Below are 18,187 nucleotides of genomic sequence, written 5' to 3' on the forward strand. Positions count from 1 at the left end.
AGACTGGGAAGGAGGATGGAAAAAAGTAAACTCAGGTGCTATTTATTCCTTAACTGATCAGCTGAAATGAAAATATTTCAAGGAGAAGAGGAGCCAAAAGTTGCTTGTCTTCCAGTAATGCTGGTTGAGAGGCCCCACAGTCCCATCTCACTTCTACAGCCTGGTGGAATGGTTGCTATAGATAACAGCTGAAGGAGGAGCCTGACGGAGCTAATCTTCAAGCAGAGTGTACAGAGGGGCCCTGCAATCCCATCTCTCTCTCCCCCCCCCCCACGTTCCCTGCTGCTGAATGACTGTATGTGCTGGTAGTGAATAGCCTCTGAACATGGTATTAACATTATAACTATGGATGTGGGAAATTTGGAGACTCCCTGAGTGTAATGTCAAAATACCCTTGACCTTCAGTAGCTCCCACCAAAAAATCCTATTGAAGCACTCTGATTACCTTGTGTTTAAGAAGGAATCTCCCTCCAGCCCAGACTGGTTATGATACTGGGATGTACATGTGGTGATGTTGTGATGTTGTGCTTTCATTTTCCTTGCAATGCAGCTTCACTTGCTCTAGTGAGTCCTCTGAAACTAGGCCTCTGTGAGTACCTGAAATTTCTCTGCTTGTGGTTTGGATTGCCTGGAGATCTGAGGGAGACCTTGGGGAATGGATGACACTTGGAACTAGGCATTTTGGTCCTTCCCTGCTCTATGAGTCTGTTCTGTCTCTTTCTGTTGTGTGATGTGAAAAATTGGCAACCTCTTGAGGTTTCTGTTACAGCTTAATAGCTGAAGGCACTTAGTTGGTGGGTGTTGATAGTATAACTGATTATCCCAGAATCTGCAGTGCAAGCCAAACTCTCCTATTGGTGAATGAGACAGAAAAGTTAAAAGCCATGCAGCAAAGGAAGAAAACAAGGGGCGTAGTTCAGTAGCAGAGCACCTGCTTGCATGCAGAAGATCCCAGGTTCAACTCATTGCATTTTCAGGTGGTGTAGGGAAATGTCCCTTGTTTGAAACCTGGAGAGCCAGTCACTGCTGACAATGCTGAATTAGCTGGGCCTATATTCTGATTCCAGATAAGGCAGCTTCCTATATGTTCCTAAGTGGTTTGCTCTCTCTTCACTCACCTCAGTCTGGAATTGGGTAAAAGAGACATACAGACAGGGCAGATGAGTTCAGGTTCTAACAACAACAACAACAACAAAATAATTTATTATTTATGCCCCACCTACCTGGCTGGGTTTCCCCAGCCACTCTTGGCTGCTCCAAACACAATATTAAAAACACAACAAAACATCAAACATTAAAATCTTCCCTAAACAGGGCTGCCTTCAGATGTCTTCTAAAAGTCAGATAGTTGTTTATTTCTTTGACATCTGATGGGAGGGCATTCCACAGAGCGAGTGTCACTACCAAGAAGGCCCTCTGCCTGGTATATTGGGCCGATGCCATTTAGGGCTTTAAAGGTCAGCACCAACACTTTGAATTGTGCTCGGAAATGTACTGGGAGCCAATTGGCTGACAAAGAGAAGTCTTCAACCAAGCCTTTGGCTGATAAACATACTATATCTGTTTAATTGTGGGGATTTTTTGTGGGGGGAGGTATTGGGTTGTTTTTGTTTTTATTATGTATTTTGTGTTTTTATCTTGTATTTTTATGCTGTGAAGTGCCCTGAGATCTCCAGATGGAGGGTGATATAAAATTAGATAGCTAGCCAGTCAGCCAACCTTAGGAAATTACCAGAGCACACTTGCTGTTGGTGGTATGGCTCACGTTGCCTTAGAAGAGCACCAGATGTGTGCCTGCTTGCTCCTCGCCCTTCCTGTATCTCTTGGTAAACATACTAACTTTTAAAAGATATTATTTTCAAATGTTTTACAACAAACAAAGGGAAATGCACAAGGTGCTACAATAACTCAGTTGCATGAATAAGAATTCTGGAGGTTGGAAGGTGGGCACTATGGTCTGGCTTTCCAGAGTGTGTGAGGAATGGGATCAAGTGCCTTCTGTGAGAGCAGTGCTGGCTGCGTAGTCTACTATAAGAACTACAAATTGCTGTGTGTGTATTTTTGTCTGGCAAATGGTGGTGGCACTACAGCAAAATGAATCCAAGAAGCCAACGGCCCTAAGAATAGACCTGCAGAAAGATTGTTGTGCACCTGACTCTGCTGCCTTCGAATTTGTGACATCCGGAATAGCAAGTTTGCGCACCTTGAAATGCAGGGCTGATCAAAAGATATTCAAGTTACTGCTCTGGAATGACACTCCTGATTCTATTTTGGAATGCACATGAGCTTTTCAAAGCCACATTTTCTGTCTCAAATGTTTTGCAGATGGGAGGAAGAGAAATAAATACCAAAACTCTTGCAGTGCAAAGCATGCAGAGGGGGCAGGGTGGGAAGTTTAGATCAGACAAACCACTGGAGTCTGAGCATGTTAAGTCAAGCTGACATACCTGGGGAGCAAGTCAGGAAGGCTGGAGCAAGGAACTCCAGAGTGGGTGGGGTTTGGGAGGTGACTCACATTTCCTGCGGGAATGAGAAGGTGGAGTTTGGCCCTTTGTTCTAGAGCCTGGAGAGCTGGTCAAACAGGAAGAGCTGATTTCAAATTGCAGTTGTAGGGCTGGAGGAGGAGGAGGAGGGTTGATGGTGAGAGCCAGGCGGCACCAGAAGAAGCGCGAAATAGGTGGATGGTCAAGAAGTGCCAAGGCAGCTGCAACAAGGCCAGCTCCCAGGTGCTCTGCAGAGACAACAAGAACAGAGGACTTTAACTCATGTATTTTGATGGCCTGATCCCAAACTGCAAAGATGTGTCGGCTGGGTGAGTTGGCTCCTCTCCAAAGTCAAAGGCAAGCGGGGCAGGGCAGACCCTTGGCACTTCCCTTCCCTAGAAAGGTGTCAGTACCTTCAGGCTTCCTTGCAACAGTGCCAAGTGTCCCACGATGCAACCAAACACAGCTTAAGAGGTTTGGCTCAGCATCTTCAGTGGCAGCCAACCTGGCCACCCTCTGGCTAGTGGATTACAGCTCCTATTAGTGTCAGTCAGCAAGGCTGTGCTGGTCCTGGGACTGATGGGAGTTGCAGCCCAAAACATCTGGAGGGCACAAAGTTGGCAAAGGCTGTTCTGTGGCATCCAAAGGGATCCTGGGCTTCAGTCGTATATGAGGGCAAGGCACACTGTTTGAGAAAGTGATTTGCCTAAGACTGGCTAGTAGAATAAAAATGGAACTCCTATTTTCTTCTTCAGCTCTTGGTGGTTTTTGTTCTTTAAAAACAGCTTTAGTTAGAACCATCAGCACACATGGGACTTTACAAATTTTCATAATCCCCCCCCTGCCCAAAAGGCAGGCACCTGTGCCTAAGGTGCGTAAGTGAAATGTTGACAAGTGAAGAAAACAGGGAGGAAGACACTGCGCCCTGGGAAATCACCTGTCTGCAAAGATGATTTCCAGAACAGATTCTTGAGAAGTACCTGCCCCCACCGGTTACCACATTGACCTGCAAGAGCAAAAACGGGAGTCTAAACCACTAGCATGCTGAATGTCCTTTACAATTTTACCTTCTGCTCCCTCCCCCCACCCAAAAACCCTACTTGCAGCCTGTAGACTTTGGGATGTTCTAGCAGGAAGATGACCTTGATTGCTGTTTGCTGTTTAACGAGTGGTTAATCTTTAAAGACACAGACTTGTTTTCCAAAGGAAATGCCACCTTGCTGGGACTTCCTTATGGAGCTTGAGTCAACATGCCTGAATGTTCTCCATAAACCCTTGATCCAATGGTGTGAAGTTTTCCCTCTGAAAAGGTGTCTGTCACCTCACTTCCTCTCTCTGTCTCTGTCTCTCTGCCTTGATCTGTGGAAGGTGGCTCTGCATCTTTCAATCAATCAATCAATCAATCAATCAATCAATCTTTATTACGGTCCAGAGACCCAACAAATCATTACAAATCAATACACAATTCATGCAGCCTACCTCCAGGTTAAACAAGCATTTTGTTTAGAATATAGGGCTCATTTGCATCTTTCTGTTCTGCAACACAGTTCTGTGTTCTACAGTGCAGTTGTGGTAAAGAGGAGCTTGCCCCACAAACAGCCACTGAGGTTCCTTCACTTCCTTTCTGGAAGGGAAGTGTTGATCCTCAGGCCTGGAACGCCTGACAAGTCTGGAGGTCTGGAAGTTGTGCCTTTTGTCAGGCTGTGGCTGGGGACCCCAGCTGCCACTTGACAGCCCGACCCAGTGGTTTTTCAACTTTAGATTCCCAGATATTGTTCAATGCCAACTCATATCATCCCATTGGCTTTGGGGGCTGGGGCTGATGGGAGTCCAACAGTGTCTGGGCACCCAAGATTGAACAACATTGGCCTAGCTTACAGTTTCGCCTCTGAGAGACCTTCCCTATGCCCTAGTCCAAAGAGCAATAAAGTATGCACACAGTGCAAATACTGTATAGGTGCAGATAAGCACCACAGGGGAATATTGAGAATGGTTCCAAACTTGTTCCTGCATCTGAGTTAGGTTAACTTGCCTTCCTAACCATTGACTCTTGTAACTGTTAACCTATTATGTTGCTCCTTCCCTCCCCATATCCAGCATTTTTCAGTAAATAAAATGTATATCATTCTGTATATTGGGCACTACACCAGCAATCTGGCAAGATAAATGGTTGCTTTTAATGGGCAAAGATGCAGTGGGGCTGGAAATAGAAAAGGTGTAATTTTTTCGGTACAATTTGTATATCTTTGCATATGGAAGTACATTGTGTATCTTGATTTATAGTCTCATATCTGTTCTGTCCTTCTCCAAACATATAATGAAATTACAAAGTCACCATAAGAAAGCAAATAGTGTGATAAATCAGCAAAAAGTGGGTCCCCTAAAACCTGTTCTATGGTCTTACAAGAATTTTTAAAAAACTGTTTTGCCAGAAGCTTCCATCTGCCTGGCTGAGGCTTCTGGGAGTTAGCATGGTGTCACCATAGAGTCAGTCCAAGATGTAGCCATTCAATAGCCTCCTGCATCAGACCTTTGGTCCACGTAGCCCAGGGCTAGGGAATCTGCAGCCCTACATAAGTTGCTGGACTACAACTCCCATCATCCCTGGCCATGCTGATAGGAGTTGGAGTCTAATATTATCTGCAGGACCCCAGGCTCCCCAACAGGAATAATAGATTTCTAGAGTTGGAAGGGATTTTGAGACTCATCTAGTCCAACCCCATGCAATCCGGAAATGTTTTGCCCAATGTGGGGCTTGAACCCACGACCCTGAGATTAAGAGTTTGAGGCTTTACCCACTGAGCTATAAGAACACAACACAGGAATCTGTCTAGTACTGACTCAGGCTCGTGGTCCATCTTGCTCAGTACTGTCTGCATTGACTGGCAGCAGCTGTTGGGACTGTCGGTCAGAGCAAGCAAGATCCTTCTTCCCTGGATACTTTAAAAGGAGATGGTTTACCCTCCAACTGTCCTTTTTTCATCTTGATTTTCAGGAGATATTGTATGTGTCTGTGGTAACTCCATAGGCATTGTAAATCAGGAACCTACCAAATCTGCAATGTTTTAGCTCTTTATTTAAAGTATTTATTTATATTCCATCACTTAGGGCTTTGACCTCCCAAGGTGATGTGCAACCAAAGGAGATACAATTAAAATACTTTGCAGAGAGGTTAGAAACATAAGAATCAGAATCACTGGCATTAAAATGTTGTCAAACAAAGGCAGAAGGGAACAAAATGGCCCTCATGGCTTGTTTTGAATGTGTGTGTTGAAAGGGCCTTTCGTAGTTTCTGTAGGAAGGTGGGGCCACAAGCATGGGGCCACCACCAGGAAAGCCCTATAGCCCTTGTGTCTTCCAAACTAGTAAAAGTATTTTTTACTCATTTTCCTATCACATTCAGCATATGCCTTATCTTTACCCCCCCCCCAAAAAAACCCTCTCTGCCAGTGCCTTTCTTCCCTTGATCTTTTACATGTGTTTCTTCCTCCGATAACAGCTTTCCCTCTTACCTCTTTTCTTTCTATTTCCAGTCTCTCTATTTCTCTCTAGTTCCTCCTTGCCACTATATTGCTGCCCAGCAACTGTGTTTCTCAGATGAGGCACCACTGAGAGTGCCATTTGCCCCAGAGTTGCATTTAGCCTGTACTAGAAACAGGCCTTTTAGTGTCTGAGTTCCAGCTCTCTGGAATAAATGACCAGCTGAAATCTGGCAGGTGCCTGGAGTGTTGATGTTTAGGCACCTACTGAATATCTTGTTATTTAGGAAGGCTTTCCCTCAACCATTTATGGATTATCATTTTTATATTCGATAAAATTGTTTTGCTGGTTTTGGAAGTTGTTGAATTGATTTTATTGTTTCCAAAGCTTGTGTTTTATTCTGCTTTTGTCGTGGACCTCACTTTGTTTGGCTTTAAGCTGTGAAGTTCTCTGAAAAATTGTATGAGAATAGCATTTTCAATCTTAAGCTTTTATCTCACTTTCTCGTTTCCTTCAGCACCTCTGGCCATTTCAAAGGAAGGAGACCTCCCTTTCTTCTTCCCCTTTGAACTTCTCTGTATCCCAGGGACTGCCTTTACACAGCTTTGGTCCAGCCCAAAGGCTCTGGCAGGGCAAGTGAGGAGGTCCTGCACAGGCTGCAGCGCTGAGGCCCACCTGAAAGTGGCCCAAGGCCCACAGTTTGAGGAATCCTGAGCCCTGTGCATTGAACTTGTGGTGTGTGGCTTGCCTCGTCACCGTTAAGAAAAATCTGCTTGCCTGCACCTCTAGTTCCCATCAAAGGCAGATCAGAATCTGGATTAGGGTGACTCACTATTGCCCACCAGTCCATGGCACTGGGTTGCTGGGCTGTACCACTCACGTACAAAAGCAGGAGCTCCTCATGACACCTCCTGCAGTCACACACACACACCAAGGAGTGCAGACAGCAGCTGTGTTGATCCATGGATTTAGCTATTTTATGCTTTATAGCAAGTCCGCAATGCTATGTATGGTTTCCTGGGAGTAAACTCCCTTAAGCTCATGGGTGTTTGCTTCTGACTGGTAGGCTCAACTTGTAAAGCACCTTGAACTTTAGCAAAAGACCTTCAGCAGCTTAAATGGAGCATTTAGCATTTAACTGGAAATGCAAACAATTCATGCTGGGCATGAAGCTGTAACCCCATCAAAGAAAAGGGAAGCAGTACCCAGCCTCTACTTGGTTAGTTTCCTCATTCTCTTGACTTCCACTGTGCTAAGCTCTCACAAACCTCTTTGTTTTCTTGTGAAGGTTGGTGATGTTTCCATGTTGAATCTATTGATTTGTTAAAATTTTTTCATGGCCATTTAAAAACAATTTTGTAATTTTAAAACTTGATTGTAGGTTGCCTAGAGAACTACCCTGTTTTAGGTGACTAACAAATCAAATATTGACATTAGGGAAGTGCTGTTCCTGTGCTCCTCTAGATGCCTGCTGAAAACTCCTGTTTCAGAGGACATATCCAGACCACATGATTTTGTCACATCTGTTCTTAAATTTTTAGATATTTTTTTTAGTATTGTTTTAGATGTTTTAAGCAGTTTGTGCTTAAAAGACAAGAACATAAGGAGAGCCTGCTGGATCAGGCCAATGGCCCATCTAGTCCAGCATGCTGTTCTCACAGTACCCGACCAGATCCTCAATAGGAAGTCCACAAGCAGAACCTGAGAGCAACAGCAACACTCCTCTCCTGTGGTTTCCAGCAGCTGATATTCAGAGGCATAACACTGCTGACTGTGGAGGCAGAGCACAGCCATGGAGACCCCTCTCCTCCATGAATTTATCTACGGTAATCTTCTTTTAAAGCCATCCAAGTTTGTGGCCATCCCTGCCTCCTGTGGGAGCAAGTTCCATGATTTAATTATGAGCTACATGAAGAACGGCTGTCTTTTATCTGTCCTGAATCTTCCAACATTCAGCTTCATTTAAATGTTTTTATTTATTTTTTAAAGTTTTTTTTTTATTACTGAAGGGTTTGCCACCCTGAGCTCCTTTGGAAGGACAGGGCTTAATAAAATAAGTTGATAATAAAACTCGAAAGCCTCGTTATCTGCTTGCCAGAGCAAGGAGAAACTGTCAATTGCTCTGGCCCTCCTGCGGATGACAACAGAGCACAGAAAGGAGAGGAAGAAAGCAGTGGGCTTTAGAGACATCCAGTTTCACATATATATACCGTATTTTTTGCACCATAACACTCACTTTTTTCCTCCTATAAAGTAAGGGGAAATGTCTGTGCGTGTTATGGAGGGAATGCCTACGGGTGGCATGCCTACGGATTTTCCCCCTCTAAAAACTACGTGCGTGTTATGGTCGGGTGCGTGTTATAGAGAGAAAAATACGGTACCTTATTTGGAGGTCTAAGCTGGCAGTGACGGAGCAGGAACAAGCTCTTGGGATCACTTCGGGAAAACTTGGTGAAAATGTTGTAGCACAAGGAAGGCTGGGGGTGGGGTGTGTGGAAGGGAAATTCCATTCTAGGGATTCTTAGGAAAGGATCAACATAAAACTGCCACGTTATATCAACTCACGTGATGCTTTTATACAAATCTGTGGCACAGCCACACTTGGTGTCCTCCATGTATAGAGTTCTGTGACCTTTCAAAAGGGATACTGTAGAATTGGAGAAGGGGCAGAAAAGGACAACAAAGGCAACCATCAAGCAACTGAAAGAAATTTCCCTCCCTATGTGGGAAAATTATGATGTTTGGGACCTAAACTTTCTAAACTAAGGTTTAGAGCAGGGGTAGAGAAACTAAGGCCTGGGGGCCGGATGCTTTCTCTAGGCAGGGAGGAAGCCCATTTCGCGCCACTGCTGCCAGCCCTTCAGCGAATGAGGCAGGCAGCAAACTAAGAAGGTGGCTGGGTTGTGTGTGTGTGTGTGTGTGTGTGTGGAGGAGGAGGACTACTTGCCCCCCTTGCAGTGTGCATAGCAATTTGGTTTTTTGATTGATAGACAGATAGATAGATAGATAGATAGATGATGATAGATAGATAGATAGATAGATAGATAGATAGATAGATAGATAGATGATAGATGATAGATAGTCCAGCCCTCCACAAGCTCTGAGGGACAGTGGACCAGCCACCTGCATAAAAAGTTTGCTGGCCCCTGGTTTAGAGAAAGGGTAAGTACTGGCGTGGCGGGGGGAGACATGATGTCTGGCATGGGGAGGTTTTTAAAATTTCTAAGTAGCTTGTTTTTATTGTGCTCCCAATGGCAGGAAGGGCAGGGCAATAAGGATGAAATAAATAATAATTTCCCTCTGGCTTTGTTTTACTTTGCAACATTCCATGCTCTGGGTCTAGGTGAGACAGTGGCTTGTGAGCCAGACTCAGTCCTGGAAGAAAGACCTCGCCTTCCTCTCTTTCAGGTCACCTTGATTCCAGCAGTGCCCAGAAGCTCTTGATGAAAACAGGACTCATCCTGATAGTCATTGGCCACCTAAACTTCATCACCAGCGCTCTGGTCCATGGGACGGTGCTGCGGCACATTGCCAACCCGCATGACACCATTTCCCTGCAGTATGCCATCTCCAACATTGTGACCGTGATCTCTGCCATCTTGGTACGCCTTTCCTTGCAGGGTCTTGGCTGGAGGAGGGAAGACTGACGTGCCTTCTCAGGGCCAGCTCTGCAAAGGCAGAGAGGGCACCCTTGAAGTTCTAGGAAATGAACTAAATGTGCTCCAGTTTGGGGTATGGTTGGCAGAGAGCAATTAAAAGTAGTAGTAGTAGTATCTTGCAGTGTAGTCTGCCCCCAATGGTGTAGCTGAGTCAACCCCTTTTCTGGCTTCCATACAAGTAAATGGTTGCTATTCACTCTTATGGTGGGAGAAATGATGTGCTTTTAGGGTAGGGAACCTGTGTTCTGTTTGAGGTTGGAGGCTTCTGGTCTACTGTGGGAATGGCCAGAGCCAAAAGAGGGGGAGCACTCATATTTAGTCCCCCACATGCAAATAGATGGTGCAAAGTTCTCAAATGTGCTTTATTCGCACATATGGCCCCTTGAATGCACCATTTGGATTTTGGGGATTTGGCTTCCCACACGTACAGCCCAGCTTGTAACCTTGTAAAACTCTTTGCGGTGTGTTATTTCCTGTCATCTGTCACCCCTTTGCAGACAATCTCCTGCGGAATAGCAGCAATTGTGCTCTCCAGATATGTATCCCGGAAATCACTGGTAAGAAACCCCTCTCTTGGAGCAGAGGCATCTCCCTTAAGAGGCAGGTCATGTTTCCGAGTGGAGGAGCCCTTCAAGGCTCTTAGTTACACCCAGCTGTTTATCGAAGCCTTGACCTTCAGGCAAGGGACCCTCTTTTTCATGAGACCCACCACCAGCTAAGTACTCTCCTATCTTAAGTTACTGTCAGCTCAGCTGCCTGCCCCACCCAGGAGATGAGATGATGGCATGGAAAGTTTGATAGCTTCAGAAGTTGTAAAATATCCCCACTGGCTGCAGCTCAAGAATTGGGGGAGTAAAGAGCCCCACCCAAGAATGATTGGTTTCCACATTACTACCTTGCAATCTATTTGACTCCTTCCTGGGGCTACTCCAGGAAGCGGGGGGGGGGGGACACCCATCTTGTGGGATGGTGGCTGTGCCAATTTTGGTGCGGGAATGCTTGGCTTGGGGAGGGGATGGGCATAGAAGCCAGGCTGCAGGTTTTGAAGTGTGCCACATTTAATGCCTGGCATCTCAATTTGGCTTTGAGAGAGTGGTGTCCACAAATCTTTAGAAATATATACATGAATGAATGGATACCAGAGCCCAAACACAACAGTGAAAGAAACACTTTGCATGTTCCTGGGAGTTTGTGGGTGTGCAAGAAATCTCAGCTCTCTGCTCAGCTCCCAGATGATGCACCCTGACCTTAGAGCATCCTTTCCCATGGTCACTTTGGGTGGGATTTGGGTGGGATCCCTGCTGCAGCAAGCCATGTGTGCCTCGCCTATTTGACTAGCAGACCCACCACTGTGTTCTCTCCATTGCAGAGATGGGCCGTTTTCTCCCTCAGCATCAGCAGTGTCCTCCTCTCGCTGTTCTGCTCAGTGGGGCTGGCCGTCGCCATCATTTACACATTCATCAACAATGGGCGATCCCTCCTGGCTCGTTGCACCTTTGCCAACGTGGATATCATCCAGATTGCACACGAGTGCCCTTTTGACCCCACCCGGGTCTATGTAAGTCTGCCAAGTGGGCTCCTGCCACGAGGGAGCTCTTGGAAGAAGCAATGGGAGAGGTGCTAAGATGGAGGGGGCGGGATTATAAAAAGCTTCTAGTGTAACGTTAGGGTTCTAGCATGGTTTAGTTCCTAACCTCTAGGGGCACTTTAATGCTGTTCCTTTTTCCTGCTGAGGATCCTCTGCAGTTTGCAGAAGTCTCTAGAGTCCATGCACACTCATTCAGCTAATGCAAGACCTTAGCTGGGTCATCTCTTGCGTTTCCTTGTTGCCCCATCTGGGATTGTGATATACTCTGGCCCTGGATTGCATGGGTTGATTGCAAATGCTGCATTAGGTGATCCGGAGGTCCTGCCTTCATGGCTCTATGAGGCATTGGGTTTTGACTCCAAAAATTTGAAGCCCCCCCCCCACGCCCTCTTTCCTCCCTCCCCACAGAGCTCTGCTTTGGTCCTTTGGGGCATCTCCTTCCTCCTGGATGCCATAGAGATCATCTTCAGCATTCGATGCTTCCTGATCACCCTTGTGCTCCTGAATCTGAGGCTGTGTCGCAGGCGGACACGCAAGAAGAAGGTACAAATCTCCTTGCACCACCCTCCTGATTCAGGTTCTTGTCTCCTTTGATCATGTACTCTGCAGAAGGGTTTGTTGTGTGATTCCCCCACTCTACCACCACTCCCAAATTCTGATAGCTCCTTGCACCTCCAGATGTTGCTGGATTACAACCCCCAATTGTTGGCTAAGGTGGGCTGATGACAGTCCAGTGGCATCTGGATGGCCAGAGGTGCCCCACCTGTGTAATAAAACAAATAAATTAGAGGCAGGATCTAAGATCTGAGACTGAGGGAGGCAGGTGAAGATCATACTGGGGACTGTTCTAGCTGGACTTTCCCCTTCCCCACCCAACTTTACATGTAATATCATTTGTTTTAACCCTTTTAACCTCACAGGGTGCCTTGGCAGAAAGGCAGTATAATAAATGCAATGATAAGTGAATAAATGCCACAATGCAGGGAACATCTGTGGCCCTCCAGGGTTTGCTGGGCCCCACCAATTCTAACCCTAACCCACTGGCCTCGTTGGCTGCTGGGAGTCTACCAGCCCCTCTGGTTATGTCAGTTGCCTGCTTCCATTCTTCACATTGGCCTTTGCCAGCTTGGAAGCCTTCCAGATGTTTCGGACTACAGCTCCCCATCAGCCCCAGTGATGGTGGCTGTGCTGGCTAAGGCTGATGATAAGCTGCTATTCAGAACATCTAGAGGGCACCGAGTTAACGGTGGCAGCTTCAGATGGTAGGCGAATGGTCTGCAGAGCCTTTACTCTGCAAACTGAAAGCAATTCCGCAGGGCAGCCGAGGCTCTTAACGCTGGCCTTCTCCTCTGATGCAACTGGGACCCTGAAACTCCTGGATCCAATTACGCCTGTCAGAATCTTGTCAAATATTCAAATTCAAGCCCTCTGGGGCCTTTGAACCACCTCTGAATAATTTGGCCAGTGTCACATAATTAGCAATTTGCAACTCATTGGTAAATTTGCATCTTGTTAATTCTGGCCGTACCTAATTTGCAATATACCTGCCAATAACAGAACCTTTCTATCATTTGTGCATCAGTGTGTCTGTGTGCCAGCTCCATATACACCACCCTGACAATGACACTGTGACCTGATTTGGCACATAAGAAGAGCCTGGCTGTTGGATCTGGCCAAAGGGGGCCCACCCTGCCTCTTCTGGGGAGCCCACAAAGCAGCGCCTGACTGCTGTGATTCCCAGCAACTGATATAGCACAACTGCATCTTATGCACATTTAAATTGCATTATTTCAACCACACATGGTTGAAGGTCGGCTGGCTGAAGTCCCACAAGTGAAATGCAAGAATGGCAGTGTTTTTAAGCTTTCCGTCTTGCTGCCGGGGGGCGGGGGCAGCACAAGGCCCTCTTGGTGGGCCTTTTGGGGGATGCTCTTGCAGTGCTGTCCCGAGTTCCTGCAAGATCTTGCAGAAGTATCCCTATCATTCTGGAGCTGGTGTCCTGAGTGAGTCTTGCCCTGCAATCAAGGCAAAGGGCTTAAAAGCTCTTTTTGCATGGGGAAACTGGGGCAGAAAAAGAAGCACCTTCAACTGACCCCAGAAGAGCTGTTTGAATACGAGACAGCGGCACATCACAGACATCTGTGGTGACCTAGCTGCCATATTTACTCTGATGAATGCCAATGGGATCTGTTCCAAACGCTCATTAAAGTTTTAATCAAAGGAATGTGGTCCAATGATCTAGATGTCTGTTATCTACAAACTGCCCCCCCCCGACCCATGAACAACTGGTTAACTGTCAAGACAAGTGACCTTCCTGATCTGATGAACTCCTCCTGCCCCCTTGCCCAGTTTGCCATGTGATGACTGTTCCCTCATGTGACAAGCTTCAGTATTTACCCCCTCGGTGAGCAATTGTTTTCTGTGAGATTTCCCTTGTTATGGTTAAAAAACAGCAACATGTTCATTCTGAGAAACAGAAATGACCTTGAAGTGGCTTTGCCGCACTTGGACTGTTGTTAATTCCGGCCTTTTTGATTTATAGGTCTCCCTGCAGATTGTCATGCCTGAGACCAGAGAAAGCTGCGAGGGCCACAATCTCCTGAGGTTGGACCGCATGGAGACGGCGCGGCTCTAGAGGCCAGTTGTTGCCGCCACCCAGATTGCGGCTGCTCTTGCCGTGTCATCTGGTGGCTTCCTCTGCTTCGCGGTCCAGCCTTGCTCCAGCCTGCATGGACGTGGCCCCTCATGCTTCCTCTCCGCAGTGGGCGAGGCCCAAAGCTTAGCAAGTGGGCTCCAGAAGCGGGAGAACAGTGGCCTCCCTCGAGGCCCAAACCTTTTACTGCTCTGATTAGCACTCTGGTGCTTTGTGCTGAGAAATCGACCCCAAGCGCTCCTCTCCTCCAGAACGAAGGGAGCTGCTGGGCCCACGTGGCTCCCGTGAGCATCTGAAATAACTCTGCGGGCCATTGCACTGAGACAAAAAAAACCCATTTTATTTTTGAAGCTATTAAAAACAAACAAAGCCTGTGGTTCCCTTCCCCCTCCCGCTTCCTGCATGCACTCCTGTGATGGATGAATGAAGGACTGATGCTTCCACTTCTGCAATGGGGTGGAGCTGGGTTCTTCTCCAGAGCGGAGGGGTGGCAATACTCTCAGCCATTTCTGAGGTAGAAAAGGGGACTGGAGCTCTGTCGTGAGCAAACAGCCCTCTTTGAAGAAGGAGGGTGGTGGGTGGGATGGCATTGATCAACAAATGCTCCCTTGGACTAATGGGGGGGGGGCAAATTTTGACTGGCGGGGCTGCGATTCTTGGAAGCTATTTTGCATTAATTTAGAAGGCAATGAAAACGGATCTATGGAAGACGGCCTTTTCCTTCTAAGAAGGCGTGGTAGCATTTGTTTGTGAAATTGTAAATTAAACTGACACTGCCTTCAGTATGTTAGAAGGGCCATCCGCATTGAAGATTTGGGAAATTTAAATTGAATGCATTAATTTAACCACTGACAGGTTAAGAGGCAGCTAATTAATCGGCTAAACAAGTTGTACATCGGTCTCTGCCAACCTTGTGCCCTCTATGTTTTGGATTATAACTTCCATCAGCCTCAGCATCATATGGTTGCATGAGGCTGGAGCTGATGGGAGTTGTAGTCCAAAACATCTGAAGTGCACCAGGTTGGCAGAGGCCATGGCAAACGGTGCCAAACCTCATCACCTTCTGCCCCACTGGCCATTTCCTCTTGCCTCACAGCTCCTTCTGCTTCTTTTCCAGCCTTGGGGTCAATTGCAAAGGGCACCATCTCTCAGGGCCCCTCTGAATGCCAGCCCCCAATTTTAGCTTCCTACTATTCATCCACGCAGAACAGCATAAAACATTCCATCACATCTTGGATAGTAGAGCTGGACAGCAAGCCTGTGATGATGCCCTCCATTTCAGAAACAGTTGTGTGGGCTGTACCATTCACTGTATTTGACTGGGATGCCTTCGCATTTCCTCACCCAGTTAATCCTGCTTGCCACGCATGCAGGAGCACAGTCTCCCCAACCTACTGCTAAAGTTTTAAGTCCATGTCCACTGAGCCCCCTCCCCACCAATTGCAAATACTCACTGAAATAGCAGGGCAGGGAGGAATGGACTTCAGTGCTCATGTGGTAGGTGGAGTCTAAAGCTGTTGTCTGGGCATGCTCTATGCTTCTAGAGATGGGTGGGTTAACAAAAAGGCATTCCAGAGCCGGAAGACCATTGGGTTGAGTGGTCTGGGGGGAGCAGACTGAGTCATTAGTGCAACAGTTCTCCTGGGTAGGCTGGGATTCATCTGGGCAAACCATACCTGCTGCCTCTCCCCATGGTGTCTCCTGCAGCCACACCCTGAGAACCCCAGCCTTCATTTAAAGTGGACTTTCAGCTCTTGGTAATTGTTGCTCCCTGCTTGCCCTCCCCAAGAGCAGAAATAAAAGCCCAACTCCATAGAAGCAGAAATGTGGGTGGGTGTTCACTAGGCACATGTATGCAAAGGAACAGATTTTGACTGCCTGGTTCCAGGTTTCCCATTTATTTATTTGCAAAGCACACACCCATGGGTTGTGTGGCCAAGCCCTACATGGTTTCTGGCCGGGAAGGGAGGCAGCCAGATCTGGCCAGCCTGCACAGGTAGTAGCCCAGCTGCCTGCTTCTGATCTCTCACCCACAATGCAGCAACAGGAACTGCCTCGCTGAAGCTCAATGTGGGGCCTGGCGCCCCCACATGGTGAAACATGTAACATGGACAATGTGTCTGTTTATTGAGGCCTCAGTACTCTCTTATTAGTGCCAGCTGAATCTGAGCCATCCATGTGTATCAAATTGTACAGTTGGAAGGGAACCTTGAGGTCCATCTAGTCCAACCCCCTGCAGTGCAGGAATATGCAGCTGTCCCAAACAGGGATTGAACCTGCAACCTTGGCATTATCAGCACCAGGCTCTTAACCAGCTGAGCATATGGATACCCTGGGTCAAATCTCACACCCATTCGTTGGTCTTAACTGAGTCATTGCTCTCTCACAGCCTTCAATCTGTAATACAGGGAATGAGAAGATTGGCCTACCTTGCAAGGGTGGTGGTGAAGGATTAACTGGTTGTGCTCAAGAGGAAATTGAAGATGTTTTTATCTGCCCAGGCCATTGGATGGGGGTAGGCACTGGAGTTGTATGGTTTATTATTATTATTATTATTGTACACTGGATATTGTTGTCTTTTTATGTTGATAACTGACTGCCTTGGACATCTTTCAGAGAGGGAGATGGGATATAAATAAAACTGATAAATAAATAAACTACAGACATGTGAAAGTGCTGAAGGGATGTGAATGCCTAACCTTGGCTTCTGAGGGGTTGGCTTCTGTAACTCTTCCTCTATGGGCAGCCTTGAGACCCGATGAGTCCCTTGCAGCTTTTCAGGGTCCAATGGAGGGGCTCTCCTTGACTGCGCCAGGTGCTCTAAGGTGTGCACCCTGAGACAACAAATGTGGAAAGGCTTAAGGAAGGGGGCTTGGGCTATTCCTTTCAGTGGCGCTTGGAACAGAGGTCAAGGATGACGCTCTGCCCTTCCTGAAACAAACACGCAAGGAAGGTGTGGGTTACAAATCAACCAACTAAATAAATTGCCCTACATGCTGTCAATGTGTGATTCCTCCTCAGGTTCTTTATATGCTGATCTGCGGGCACCTGAAGGCCATCGAGGCCCAGCACCTTTCAGTGAGACAGGATTGTTTGCGTTCAAGCACCCTTGAAAAGTGTGAGACTGCTCCATGTGAATCAGACAACAACCAGGGTTTGCATGTAGTGTAGGTGAAAAATACTAGCTCTATACTGGAAAGAGATGCTCCTAAATGATGTGAATGTGTATATTTGTGCTTATATTACATTGGCCTGTGCCAACCTGGTGCCTGCCAGATGTATTGGGTGACAACGCCCAACAGCTCCAGCCAACAGGTGCTGGCTGGGGCTGATAGGAATTGTAGTCCAATACATCTGGTGGGAACCAGGTTGGCAACGGCTGTTCTATACGTAATATATTCTCCTAGCCAGGGTCGAGAAGCCAACAACTACACAGAGTACTGAGCAAATGACCACTGCTAGTCCTGCTCATTGTCCCATCATATCTTTTAACATCCCCCCCCCCCCGCATCTCCTTCTTCCTTCTGAGATTTCATTCAGTTTCCCAAGAGTCTCCCTTGGCAGCCCCAAATCCTAGAGGGCTTGCTTTACAGAAAGAGACAGCGCAAGGTTCTCAAGAGGTTGAACTGGACCCCAGGCAGCATATTCTGCTCCTGTAATTAAAGACGTACAAACACACACACACACATACACACATGCAGTCACAGTTATAGTGCATCACAAGCAGCAGTCAGGTGTGGAAAACAGTTTGCAAAACCCAAATGCCAACACCTCAGCAAATGAGCTGGCCTGTGTGCTCCACCTTCTTGCTGCCACTGTCCTGACCACACAGGAGCCCCCACCCCCACATCAGTGTCACATTCATACACAACTACAGTGTTCAGGGGAGGGGGAGAGAGGAAACCTGTGAATCAGAAGACAGAAATACGTCGGCAGTGCCATTTGCCTCCTTGGGGACATGTCCGTTACCCCAAGGGGAGAACTGGGAAGCTGGTCACCTCCTTGGGGGAGGGGAGAGACCGTGAGCCAAGTGAGGTGTTGGTGGTGGTGCCGCCTCCGCTTCCGAAAGCTGCCTTGTCCTGCCGCTGCTGCTGCTGCTGCTGCTGCACAGGGAAGACAGGGCGGGGGCGCTCAGAACTGGGAGGCGCTGCTGGGGTCACACTGCAGCAGCCTCACAATGGAAGGATCACTCTTGGCACCCTTGATGAACTCTTCCAGGGACAGTTTGCCTGGGGAGGAAAGACAGGGGAGAGCAAAATGAACACGCTGTCCAGAAGGGAGCCTAGAACATCACGGGCTCAGGACTGGTTGTGGCAAACCGGGG

At 47.3% G+C, this 18,187-nt stretch overlaps 2 protein-coding genes across 3 annotated transcripts in view; one reads left to right on the plus strand and one right to left on the minus strand.

The window, feature by feature from the left end:
* Window positions 1–2,554: 2,554 nt before the first annotated feature.
* On the plus strand, window positions 2,555–16,536 carry TMEM54 (transmembrane protein 54). Of its 2 annotated transcripts, none has more exons than XM_079989113.1 (6): window positions 2,555–2,812; window positions 9,372–9,565; window positions 10,120–10,179; window positions 10,992–11,180; window positions 11,619–11,787; window positions 13,753–16,536. In XM_079989113.1, exons 1-6 carry the CDS (start codon window positions 2,800–2,802, stop codon window positions 13,776–13,778), a joined length of 651 nt encoding a protein of 216 aa, XP_079845239.1. In that variant the 5' UTR covers window positions 2,555–2,799; the 3' UTR covers window positions 13,779–16,536. The 2 variants fall into 2 exon arrangements, with proteins under 2 accessions (XP_079845239.1, XP_079845238.1); XM_079989112.1 differs by having other exon boundaries at window positions 2,559–2,812; window positions 11,619–11,753.
* The window catches only part of HPCA (hippocalcin), a 28,362-nt gene continuing 24,357 nt past the window's right edge, over window positions 14,183–18,187 (minus strand). Inside the window, exon 5 of the mRNA XM_079989114.1 lies at window positions 14,183–18,092. Within this exon, the coding sequence (XP_079845240.1) occupies window positions 17,995–18,092 (98 nt within the window). The 3' untranslated portion in view covers window positions 14,183–17,994. The remainder of the gene's footprint in view (window positions 18,093–18,187) is intronic.

This window comes from Podarcis cretensis (assembly GCF_951804945.1).
Source record: "Podarcis cretensis genome assembly, chromosome: 8".
Taxonomy (NCBI): domain Eukaryota; kingdom Metazoa; phylum Chordata; class Lepidosauria; order Squamata; family Lacertidae; genus Podarcis; species Podarcis cretensis.

What these genes read in the sequence shown, in the direction of transcription:
- TMEM54 (XM_079989112.1), top strand. An exon ending in TTGACCCCACCCGGGTCTAT is followed by an intron (nt 11,181 to 11,618) that starts GTAAGTCTGCCA and finishes CCCTCCCCACAG; the next exon opens with AGCTCTGCTTTGGTCCTTTG. An exon ending in GGCGGACACGCAAGAAGAAG is followed by an intron (nt 11,754 to 13,752) that starts GTACAAATCTCC and finishes TTTGATTTATAG; the next exon opens with GTCTCCCTGCAGATTGTCAT.